The following is a 12,981-nucleotide window of genomic DNA, read 5'->3' as shown; positions in this document are numbered from 1 at the left end:
TTATATCAATACTCAATGAAAATAATTTTTTTAATGATACTTTTATTGCATTTAGTTACAGCTTCAACATGGTGTTGATTGCGTCCCAGCATTTGCATAAATCTCTTATACTAGTATACAACATGTTTTTAAGACCTAACCCTATAAATAAATATTAGATAAAAATGTAATAAATTAATATTAGCGTTATAATATTAAACTCAAAATGTTGAAAGTGTTGTTCATACTCAAATCATCGACTTGAATACATGACCTTGTTCCATAGATACATCACAAGCTCTTGTATATTAACCTCAACATACTCCTTGCATTTTTCATCAATATTTGTTTACATGAAATACACATAGGTGGACTGAGGATGGGAAAACAACTTCAATCGCATTCATCAAAGAAAGTTCACGTTCAGTCAATGTGACATTATGAAACAACCTCTCATATGTGAACAACTCCTTAGCTTCTTCAATGCTCGTGTGAAAATTTCCTTCCGTTTCATGTGTCAAGTAAGCAAACCCAACAAAAAAGATCATAATGGTTGACGTAATCCCAACAATCTCAAGTAGTGGTAGTATGGACTTGTTGGTTATATATGAGCAGTCAAAGATCAAAATTAGGTGAAAGATATTCAGCACCCCAAATAATTGGACGGGTCCAGATATAAGTCATAACATATGAATCCTCCTTCTTTTTGGTTCAACACATATATTTTTAATCATCAATCGAGGTCAACAAATGTAGCATTCCTATCAATGGACCTCTAATAGTAGACCAATAGATTAATCTTGCCGTATACACATGCACCACACTTGTCAGATTATTAGCATTCATATATTTCAATGCACTCATTATGAACCTCGATGTAATGTAGTATTTTGTCATATCGTTCGCCTATTGTCTTTCTTCGGGTTTTAAACAACCTAGTATGTCATGATCATTCAAATCCTCAGCTAAAGCATGATTGTGAACACCATATCTAATTACCTTTGTATTTTAACCACAACCACTTGCCAAAAATTTCAACTTAAATGGGCACTAGACTCTTCTACTACAAAGAACTTCCGATTTTTTATATTCTTGTAATTTTCTCCCATCTCACGATCCGTAATCAGTTTGTCTATTATGCCTCTTTTCACATTTGTTATATCAGAGTGAATAGTAACCACTATAATATTGTAATATTGTTTTATCTTCCAACAGATTATGTCCATCAGTTATAACATGAATAAATTAATTATAATTTTCATAACTTGATTAACATTTTTAAAAGTTTAGATCAAACAAATAAATAACACATACTAAATTAGTGTAAGAACTTTGTAAAAATCTGTTGGAGAATCATCCAACACATTGGCCACCTGATTCATTTCGAATAGGAAAACAAGATATATAAAACTACCGGATTTTGAAGTATGGACAAAATCACATACCAAATTTTTTTCAATATAAACCGGATTTTTAATTTATGCTACATATTTGATAAAAATTCAAACTTCCCCCTTTAAATCTATCCGTGTTTTTATATGAGTTTCTACCCTTTTTTTCTTTAAAATATCAAAATTTTAATCTTTTTAATGATTTTTTGGAAGTAATTCTTTTTAAAATAAGATAAAGATTAGAATAAGTAAATTATGAGATGTATATTATTAGAATTATGAAATTAAGTAAAGATGTCAGATATAAGTTGTGGTATCAGACACAATTCCTATGTACCTACACATTCCCTCATGGTTGGGGCAATAATATTGGCATTCACTTGAATAAGTTTATATTTACTTTATATATTTAATTGGTATGTATTAATAATATAAATAATTTTTATAATTTAAATCATTTTTATATCAGCAATTAATTTAAATTGTATTGTTAAAACATTTGTTTTAACTAAATATATTTAAAATAAGTTATAAAATATTATAAATAATAATTTGTGGTTAGGTGACGGGATAAAAAAAATTCATTTTGACTTCATCGAAATTTAACTCTCATCTCATTTCTTCATTGTGCATTTTAATTTCTTTAAATAAAAATATTTTTACATGAAATTAAATAAAAATAGTTTTACATGTAATTAGTTAATATTATATTAATGTAAAATTTTAATTTTTATGCATTGTTAATCTACATCAAAATTATTCATGAATATAATTTTATGAATAGTTATAAAAAATTTTAAAATTATGAGAAAGTTTTTTTTCCGGAGAATAAAGTTTTTTTCGGAGAATAAAAAGTTAATGTTTGTTAATATATTTTAACATTCTAGATTGAATTTGATAAATTTATCTATAGTCCCTTCAACATCATTTCTTGTCTAGAGAGTTTTAATGTTCAAGTGATTTTAGTCATTGAATGTGACATGTAATTGTCTAGAGAGTTTTGATGTCTCAAGTAATTTTAGTAATTGAATGTAACATGTCTGGAGAGTTTGGTTGAAATCTAGTATTAATTGTCTTTATGTGATTAAGACGTCTTCTCTCTTTTATTTATTTGAGGCCATGGATATTTGTGGTTATAGGAAAAATGTCAGTGAATTGTGTGATGAAGACTCAAAACCAAAAATGTAAGTGAATTGTGATGAAGACTCAAAACCTCTTTGCAAACCATACATGGTGTGGATGTGTAATTTATATTTTGGATAAGTTTGTAAAAGAAAATTAAAACTCCTCCCACAATGAAGAGGTTTCTACTTAAGTTATAGCTATAAGATATTGACAAGAAAAAATCCACTTTGATTGGGTTTAGATTCAGGTTTGAGTTTCCCCGATTACAAAATATGGGGACGGGTCAAACAATTGGAACACTAGTACTCGTCCCGTTTATTTCATTATATATATTATTATTTATTTTTAATAATTTAAAATATTAAATATGTGACAGATGTTTTGATGTTTTGATTTGTATTTATTATTTAAAATATTTGAAATGTATGTATGAATTTTTTTTTAAATTGTTTTATTTTATTATTTATAATGTAATTTGATTTTGAAAAAAATAAATATTTTTATTTAAAAAAATGATTTTACTAAATGGAAGGTGGTGGAGTGGAGATACCCTAACCCATTTAGATATGTTTAGGGTTTTAATTCTCCATCCCCGTTTGGGTTTGGGGCGGAGAACATGAATTTTTTTGGAGATTCGGGTTTGGGGAAGGTAATAATCGTCCCCGACCCACCCCATTGTCATACCTCATTATTTTATTTCATCACTTCAAATGGAGAAAAACAAGCTGGAATTTCAGGTATAGATAATTATTTTCATCCCTCATTCCTTGCATGTTTGAAATCCTAAAAAGAAGACAACGTTACATGGGCTTTGGAAATGTGCAAGACTATATTGAAGGACAAAAAAAAACATGCCACAAGTCATAATCACCGATCGCGACACCGAATTGATGAATTCAGTTGCAATGGTTTTTCCTACTTCTTCCTCATTACTTTGTAAGTATCGCATAACCAAAAATGTGAGACGTTGAATAAAACCTACAGTTGGTACGAAACAAGTCAAAGGTGAAGATGGTAAAGTTGTCAAACCTCGTGTGGTTGTTGAAAAGATAATGGATGCATGAAATGGTATAGTAAATTCTTCCACGAAAGAATTATATGTTGAATATGTTGCACATTTCAGGAGTGTGTGTGATATATCTATATTTGATGAAATATGTTGAGGGCACAATTCTGGATCAAGTTAATGAGAGGATTGTTTGTGCATAGACCGATCAGGTTCGACACTTTGGCAATTCAACAACTAAGAGAATTGAATTCGTGCATGCTAGACTTAAGAATTGGTTGGAAAACGGTAAAGGTGATTTTTGTCGATATTGGGACCCCTTGAATCAAATTCTCCGAAACCAACATAATGAGATACACACATCTTTTGGTCGGAGCACTACTGTGTTAGAACATTAATTCAAAAACATCTTATACTCATAGTTGCTTGGCAACGCATCTCGGGGAGCGTTGAATTTTATTTTTCATGAAGCCAAATGAGCGGATAAAACAATTTCTGATAGCTCTAAGTATGGATGTACACTTAGGAAGACTTACGATCTTTCATGTGCTTGTTTAATTTCAAAGAAGCTAAAACATGAAAAACCGGTACGTATGGACGAAGTTTGCACTCACTAAACCCAACTTCGTTTATATAATGATGGTGTGAGGAAGGATGATAAATCAAATATATCTATTATGACCGAATGGAAAGTGAAACAAGAGAGGTTCATGAAAGTTGATGACATCATGAAATTGCACATCAAAGAGCAACTTAGAAAGATTGTGTGAGATTTTGGATCGAACTCTAGTATGGCCGAAGGGTAGCTTCTTGGTTCGACAGGGTTAAGCATGAAGTCGAAGGTTGTTCACATGCTTGTGTCGAAGATGCTAGGGTTGTTAGCATGTTAAATTAGGTTTTAGTGTTTAAACCCTAATTTGTTAAGTTAGCTTGTTTATTAAGTTGACTTGTGTAATGGGCCTTGTGGAAAAAGCCCATTAGTTAGTATGTTAGGTTTTATTATAAATAGCATACTAGTCTCTCATCATTGCTAAGCTGCAAATCCTAATTTAGGGTGAGAGAGGTTATTTGTTATTCTTGTAAACTTGTAATCTTGTTTTAAGAGAAAGTAAAAGAATAACGGTTATAACCAATTATTGTGTTCTTCTTCTCCCCTATAATTCCCTATTATACTTTGTTATTGGTATCGTTTTTCACAACAAATTGGTGCGGTGAGCGTGGAGAAGATGCCTTCAACAAAGTATGAGATTGAAAAGTTCACCGGAGTGAATGATTTCGGTCTGTGGCGCTTGAAGATGAAAGCCCTACTGGTTCAGCAGGGTTGTTTGGAAGCGTTGAAGGGAGAGGCAGCCATGAATGCAGAATTGACGGCAGCGGAGAAGACAAATATGATCGAGAAAGCACACAGCGCAATTTTGTTGAGCCTTGGTGATAAGGTTCTCCGGCAGGTATCAAAGGAGACGACGGCATCAGGGTTATGGGTGAAACTTGAAAGTTTGTATATGACCAAATCGCTGGTAAATCGACTCTACCTGAAGCAAGCTTTGTATTCATTCAAGATGATTGAAGACAAAGTATTGGCTGAGCAGTTGGATATGTTCAACAAGCTGATTCTTGATCTTGAAAATATTGATGTGAAGATCGATGATGAAGATCAAACGCTGTTACTATTGTGTTCTTTGCCTCGATCACATGCTCACTTCAAAGAAACTCTCTTGTATGGAAGGGAGTCCCTGACGTTTGAAGAAGTTCAATCAGCCTTGTACTCTAAGGACTTGAATGAACGAAAGGAGCATAAACCTTCGACTGTTGGCGAAGGTTTGGCCGTTAAAGGAAAACTCTTACGAAAGGATGGTAAGTTCGACAAGAAGAAAGGCAAAAGCCAGTCGAAGACTTACAGTGGCGAAGCATCTGGCATTCGATGCTACCATTGTAAGAAGGAGGGTCACACAAGAAAGGTGTGCCCTGAACGCCTGAAATATCATGGAGGTAACGATAATGGCAACGCTGCCATTGTTCAAGATGATTTCGAATCATCTGATGTTCTTGTGGTTTCAAGCAGTGACTCTAAGAAGGAGTGGATTATGGATTCAGGTTGCACCTGGCACATGACTCCAAACAAAGACTTGTTCGAGGAAGTATGTGATCAAGATGGTGGATCAGTATTGCTGGGAAACAACAAGGCTTGCAAGATTGCAGGTGTTGGATCTGTGAGATTCAAGCTCCATGATGAGTCAATAAGGTTGTTGACTGAAGTCAGGTATGTTCCTGATTTGAAGAGAAATTTGCTTTCTCTTGGTGAATTCGACAAGAAAGGATATGTTTTCCAAGGAGAGAAAAGTATCCTAAGAGTCATGAAGGGGTCGAAGGAAGTCTTGAGAGGCGTGAAGAAACAAGGCTTGTATACCCTTGAGGCTGAAGTTGTAAGTGGTTCGACAAATGTTGTATCCACGAAACCGTTGTCGAAGACAGAAATCTGGCACATGAGATTGGGCCATGTCAGTGAAAGGGGTCTGGTCGAATTAGGGAAACAAAATCTTCTTGGTGGAGACAAAGTCGAAAAGCTGAAGTTTTGTGAACCCTGTGTACTTGGAAAATCTTGCAGAGTGAAGTTCAACAAAGGCAAACAAAGAACACATGGATCCCTTGATTACATCCATGTTGATCTTTGGGGGCCTGCAAGGTGTGCATCACATTCAGGAGCAAGGTATTTTCTATCCATAGTAGATGATTATTCCAGAAAATTATGGGTATTCATCCAGAAGACTAAGGATGAAACTTTTGAGAATTTCAAAAGTTGGAAGACTCTGGTTGAAAATCAGACTGGCAGGAAGGTCAAGAGGTTGAGAACCGACAATGGCCTTGAATTTTGCAATGAGGCATTCGACAGTTTTTGTGCTGCCTTTGGTATTGCAAGGCACAAAACTACTGCAGGTACTCCACAGCAAAATGGTTTGGCTGAAAGATTTAATCGAACTATTTTGGAGAGAGTCAGATGCATGTTGACTAGTGCGGGGTTAAAGAAGGTGTTCTGGGCTGAGGCTGTTTCGACAGCAACATATCTGATAAACAGATGTCCTTCGACAGCGTTAGATATGAAGACACCTGAAGAAGTTTGGTCGGGACATCCACCAGATCTCGACAAACTGAGAGTATTTGGCTGCGTAGCCTATGCTCACATTAGGCAAGACAAGGTCGAACCTAGAGCTCTGAAATGCATGTTCATGGGATACCCTGAAGGAGTCAAAGCTTATAGGCTATGGTGCCTAGAGCCAGGTCACAAGAGGTGTATCACCAGTCGAGATGTAGTTTTCAATGAAGCTGAAATGGCTTTTAAGAAAACTGATGATGTTGGTCGAAGTACAGAAACATCTGACGAAGAGCTGGAACAGGTAGAGATTCCTGTTGAGGTGGAGCATGTTGATGCTGAATTGCATATCCCAGATGAAGTCGAAGAAGAAGCAGAAGATGCTGAAGTTGAGGAAACTGACGATGACTACCTATTATCGAGAGATAGGTCGAGAAGAGTCATCAAGCCACCTCAGAGACTTGGATATGCAGATCTTATAGCTTATGCCTTAATCTCTGCAAGTGAGGTTCTAGACGAAGAACCTAGAGACTATAAGGAAGTTATGAGGAGTCGAAATAAGACTGAATGGCTGAAGGCCATGGATGATGAGATGAAATCTCTTCATGATAATCATACTTGGGAACTGATCAAGAAACCTGTTGGGGCAAGGTTAGTCAGCTGTAAATGGATTTTCAAAGTTAAGGAAGGAATTGAAGGAGTGACGTCGAAAAGATACAAGGCAAGGTTAGTTGCAAGGGGTTTCACTCAGAAAGAAGGTGTCGACTTCAATGATGTGTTTTCTCCTGTTGTGAAGCATAGGTCCATTCGAATGTTGCTTGCCATGGTGGCACAGTTCGATCTTGAACTGGAACAGATGGATGTGAAGACTGCGTTCTTGTATGGTGATCTAGATGAAACGATCCTGATGAGGCAACCTGAAGGGTATGTCGAAAAGGGGAAGGAAGATTATGTGTGCAAGTTAAAGAGATCTTTGTATGGGCTGAAACAATCTCCTCGACAGTGGAATAGGAGATTCGACAAGTTCATGGCACGCATAAGTTTCATTAGAAGTCAGTTCGACCACTGTGTTTACTTCAGATTTCGACCTGGTAATTCATTTGTTATTTTGTTGCTTTATGTGGATGATATTCTCATAGCAAGCAACAGTGTCGAAGATGTGATGAGGGTGAAGGCTGAACTCAATAAGGAGTTCGATATGAAGGATCTGGGAGCTGCTTCCAGGATTCTTGGAATTGACATTCGAAGAGATAGAAAGAAGTCGAAGTTATGTCTATCTCAAGAGGCATATCTACGGAAGATTCTTGAAAAGTTTGGTATGTCGAATTCGAAGCCAGTTGTGACTCCAACAAACCCTCAATTCAAGCTGAGTATTGATCAGTGTCCCAGTACTGATGTGGAAAGAGCCTATATGAATAGCATCCCATATGCTAATATAGTTGGTTCTTTGATGTATGCTATGGTTTGTACTAGACCCGACATAGCATACGCAGTAAGTCTTGTAAGCAGGTACATGGCGAATCCTGGAAAGGCTCACTGGCAAGCATTGAAGTGGATTTTAAGGTACATAAATGGGTCTCTGAATAGAGTCCTAATTTATGGTGGAGCCTTGGGTGAAGATGGTAAAGCAGTAATCGAAGGATATGTCGACTCTGATTATGCAGGTTGTATGGATTCCAGGAAATCTATTTCTGGATATGTTTTCACTATGTTTGGCACAACAATTAGTTGGAAAGCAACACTTCAGAAGGTTGTTGCTCTATCAACCACTGAAGCGGAGTACATTGCATTAACTGAAGCTGTGAAAGAAGCATTGTGGCTTGAAGGTTTTGCGAAGGAGCTGAAACTTCAAGGTCGAGGTATCACTGTTAAATGTGATAGTCAAAGTGAAATACACCTGTCGAAGAATTCAGCCTATCATGAGCGAACTAAGCACATTGATGTGAGGCTGCATTTCGTCAGAGGAGTAATCGAGCGTGGAGAAGTCCAAGTGCTGAAGGTTTCGACTGAAGACAATGCTGCTGATATGATCACCAAGACATTGCCAAGTTGCAAGTTTTTCCACTGTATGCAGCTGATAAAGCTGCATGAAGAAAGCTAGTTTGTTCCCTTGATGTTGTAGAGTTAGATCCAAGGTGGAGATTTGTGAGATTTTGGATCGAACTCTAGTATGGCCGAAGGGTAGCTTCTTGGTTCGACAGGGTTAAGCATGAAGTCGAAGGTTGTTCACATGCTTGTGTCGAAGATGCTAGGATTGTTAGCATGTTAAATTAGGTTTTAGTGTTTAAACCCTAATTTGTTAAGTTAGCTTGTTTATTAAGTTGACTTGTGTAATGGGCCTTGTGGAAAAAGCCCATTAGTTAGTATGTTAGGTTTTATTATAAATAACATACTAGTCTCTCATCATTGCTAAGCTGCAAATCCTAATTTAGGGTGAGAGAGGTTATTTGTTATTCTTGTAAACTTGTAATCTTGTTTTAAGAGAAAGTAAAAGAATAACGGTTATAACCAATTATTGTGTTCTTCTTCTCCCCTATAATTCCCTATTATACTTTGTTATTGGTATCGTTTTTCACAACAGATTGCATATCCAAAAACAACAGATATGAAACCATCGTCTGAACAGAATAAAACAAAATATGCTCCTAAAACGATAAAAGCAACTCATAGTGACAACTCGACGAGAGTGTCTCCTTCATATTTTGAGCATGTTGACTCACATTTTTCGAGTTCTCCAACTCCAAAATCTCAACAAAAAAAAGTGTTTTCAATGGTGCGCACATTGGCAAATCATTTCCTCCACCGCCGTTATCAAAAATCAAATTTATTGATGAGAGGCAATTTTTTATGCACAAATACATCAAGCAGATTGTAAATGTTGAAAATGACGACAACTGTGGTTTTTAAGTTGTTTCGGATTTACTCAGAAAGGGAGAGGATGACCACCAATTTGTCCGCCATCATCTTATACAAGAGATGACGATGCATGGAAAATCATACACAAAGCTATATGAGAACAAAGCAAATTATGATACAATTTTCAATGTTCTTGTTCCTTGTCTTATTGATTCGGCTCCGTTTGACAAATGGATGTGCTTTCCGGAAACAAGTTGTCTCGTGGAATTGAGTTATCAGAGTTTACAAATGCATAGATGATCCTAGTGCTATTGCTAATAGATTGGTCTGTGATGACAACTAGTACTAGACCCTACCAAAAGCCAACATTTTAAAAAACTCATTTAATATAACATTGAGGTTTCTCATTGATCAATTCTACAGGTCAAACTTAAACTGTTGACATTTTTTAAAAAGAAAAACAAACTAACATATCCTGTAATTTCAAGTTCAACCTGCTTTTTTAGAATCATCAAGTTCATCCTGTTATTATACATTTAATAACGTATGTATGCAGACCTACTCTACGCGAGTTGTAATGCTTCTTCACTTTTCAAGTCAAACACTCTGATCAGCGCATCTTCCACAGCCTGTGTGAAATCAAACGATGCAAAATAGTATTAAACGAAGTTGAACCGGATATTATCAGTAAAAACTGGCAGGAAAGCAAGAGAAATACCTTGTCTGGCGTGGATGCACCAGATGTTACACCGATCCTTAATGGACCCTTTGGTAGAAAGTTTTCAGTTTCCACAAGCTCGCCATGCTGAAAGATGAAAACATAAACATTTTTATTGAAAGTGAAAAAGAGGTAACAACAGATGATGAGGTATAAATCTCGTTTATCAATGCTTACGTTCAACTTGTGTGCTATTCTGTTTCCTGGACCAATTCTTTGCTCACTGTCAATCCAGTAAGAAGGAATTCCGCGTTCCTCAGCTATCTCTTGAAGGTGGGATGTATTGCTTGAGTTCCAGCCACCAATTACCAACATCAGATCCATATCTTTCTCTACGAGCTTGTAAATAGCATCTTGTCGCTCCTGAAAGACAATTCCATTCACATTGTATCTAATCCAAAACGAGAAAGAACATCAATGACTAGACAAGTGAAAATACCTGGGTAGCATCACAAATTGTGTTGAAGCTTATGAAGTGCTCAGTAGCGTTTTCCACACCAAATTTGCGCATCATAGTCCTCTCCACCAGTTTCCCTGTGGACAGATCAGAAAAATACATATCACAATTACTCAAAATTTATGAATAGAGCACACGAGAATCCCTCTTCTGCTAACTCTAACAACTACAAAAACTAACCAATCTCTTCAGTTTCTCCCTTGAGCATTGTTGTCTGGTTTGCAATGCCAAGTTTTATCAGGTCCCTGTCTGGATCAAAGCCCTCAGAAATTGCAAATTTGAATTTCTGTAAAAGAGAAATAAAGTAATCATGACATTGAAGACTACAAAGTTTTGAAAGCAAGACCGGTTACAGGACAGGACAAAAGTCGTACCTCAAAAAATGCTTCTCTGGTTGAGCTGGATCCATTAAATTCACCACCAAGAATATAGTCGCAAACATATTCAGCCTGGATAAGTTTGATTAGGCAAAAATAAAACGAATTTCTTCAATTTAAGGCATTTGCCCTACATAAAATCGACTACTAGCAGAAACTTAGGACAAACCTCTGCCATATTTTTCACAATTATGTACTTTCCAGCAAAAGAAGCAGTTGCCACAGTTTCCTCATGGGCATATTTACCATGAATTATCGAGGTATAATCTCCTTTTTTGTGCTTCTCGACAACATTCCATACCTTCAAAACAATCCATCGAAGAAATAATCTCAGTATCAGTCGGTGCATGTGCATATTGATATATGAACTAAATAGACGCAAATCGTCAAATTAGACAACCATCCTCACCTTTGAAACCCACGGGCAAGTTGTATCAACAATTTGAACATTTTTCTCACTCAACGTCAACATTTCATCGACCGCGGCTCCAAAAGCAGGCAATATTACCACATCACCCTTGTTGACAACCTCAAATTGTTTCTTTCCTTCTCCAAGAGGAATATTCTGCACTTCCATTTCCTCTAGCCGCTGCATCAAAATTTAATATCAACCTCAACAGTCAACACAAGCAATTAACCATGTAAAACGACGGTATGTTCAAGAAAACAAGGCAGTTGTCAAGTTCAAGACACAGATCAATATTTATCAACTTCATCAACTGTTTAATTAACCAAGTCTTATCCCACTAAGTAAGATCGGGTACATGGATCAACTTTCACTGTAATGTTCTATCCATAACCATGTTTCTCTCCAAATCGTTAACATCTAGATCACTCTAGAACGTTAACTGTTTAATTATAACTTACCAACTAAGAAATCGAGAGATCATGGAAGGTGATTGGAAATGCATATACCTTATTAACAGTTGGATTGTGAATGATTTCATTGGTAATCCAAATTTTTTCATCAGGAAACTGTTTTCTGGCCTCATAAGCAATTTGAACAGCCCTTTCAACTCCCCAACAAAAGCCAAAAGCTTCAGCTAGCATAACAGTGACATTACCCCATGTATACTCATACTCATTTTCCTTCAATGTCTTAATAATATCACCTGAAATTACAAAAAAAAAAACAAAAGAGAGTATACATAAAATCACTATTTGCATGCAACAAACACATAGTGAACTAAAGCCTTGTTTGGATAAACATCTTAATTAAACGTTTCTAGCATAAGTGCTTATGTATAAATTAAAGAGACGACGACTAGTTAGAGAAATTGAATTGACTTGGAATGAAAAAAAAAAAAACAAAAACATACTGGTGTACTCGCGATTCATGAGTTTGAGAGTCTCTTCCTTGTGTCCGAATCCTTTGCGGTTATAATTATCGCTTCTGGTGAGATTCTTTCGGAACACCTTTGGATCAAAATCGGAGTCAGCGGAAGAACGGACGGTGAAGACTTTGCCGCCCCGGAATCTGACCGGAGAAGGAACGTCGATGCGAGTGACGGGAAAACGGTAAAGATGCGAACAGAACGCCATTGAAGATACTGTGTCGAAACAAGACAACTGGCTTCGTTTGCTGAGGTGAGATGTTTTTATGTCCGCAAACTCTTGTTCTGTGTTTTATATTCATCGTTTTGGTTTGTACTATATGATTAATTTTTTTAATCTTTATATTATAGACTAATGAATATTCTATCTATACACTATTTTGTTACTTTATCTGAATTAAAATTTTAAAAACTAATAAATGTTCTTACTCCCTCCGTTTTTTCTTAACTGTTATTTTGTAGAAATTTATTATTTTTGTTAAATTTTTATTTTAAAATTTAATTTAATATTAATTATTAATTTATGAACAATGTCTTTAATTATATAAGGTAGAATAGATAGAGTAGAGTAATATTTTCTTTTTTTTATCTATCACATTTTTTTAAAATTGCTTGTTTAAAATTCAATGCACCATTAATTGTATATTAAG

General features: G+C 35.8%; 1 protein-coding gene across 1 annotated transcript; it reads right to left on the bottom strand.

Annotated features, from left to right (window-relative positions):
- Window positions 1–9,813: 9,813 nt before the first annotated feature.
- LOC131631296 (4-hydroxy-3-methylbut-2-enyl diphosphate reductase, chloroplastic-like) lies at window positions 9,814–12,612 on the bottom strand. Its single transcript, XM_058902098.1, has 10 exons — window positions 12,317–12,612; window positions 11,913–12,109; window positions 11,407–11,586; window positions 11,167–11,298; window positions 10,995–11,069; window positions 10,801–10,906; window positions 10,603–10,697; window positions 10,341–10,526; window positions 10,164–10,250; window positions 9,814–10,074 (listed from the first exon to the last, which is right to left on the bottom strand). The coding sequence occupies exons 1-10, from the start codon at window positions 12,537–12,539 to the stop codon at window positions 10,009–10,011; spliced, it is 1,347 nt and encodes a 448-aa protein (XP_058758081.1). The 5' UTR covers window positions 12,540–12,612; the 3' UTR covers window positions 9,814–10,008.
- Window positions 12,613–12,981: the final 369 nt, after the last annotated feature.

Source organism: Vicia villosa, unplaced genomic scaffold, assembly GCF_029867415.1.
Source record: "Vicia villosa cultivar HV-30 ecotype Madison, WI unplaced genomic scaffold, Vvil1.0 ctg.000799F_1_1, whole genome shotgun sequence".
Taxonomy (NCBI): domain Eukaryota; kingdom Viridiplantae; phylum Streptophyta; class Magnoliopsida; order Fabales; family Fabaceae; genus Vicia; species Vicia villosa.
This window is presented reverse-complemented; position numbering and strand designations above follow the sequence as displayed.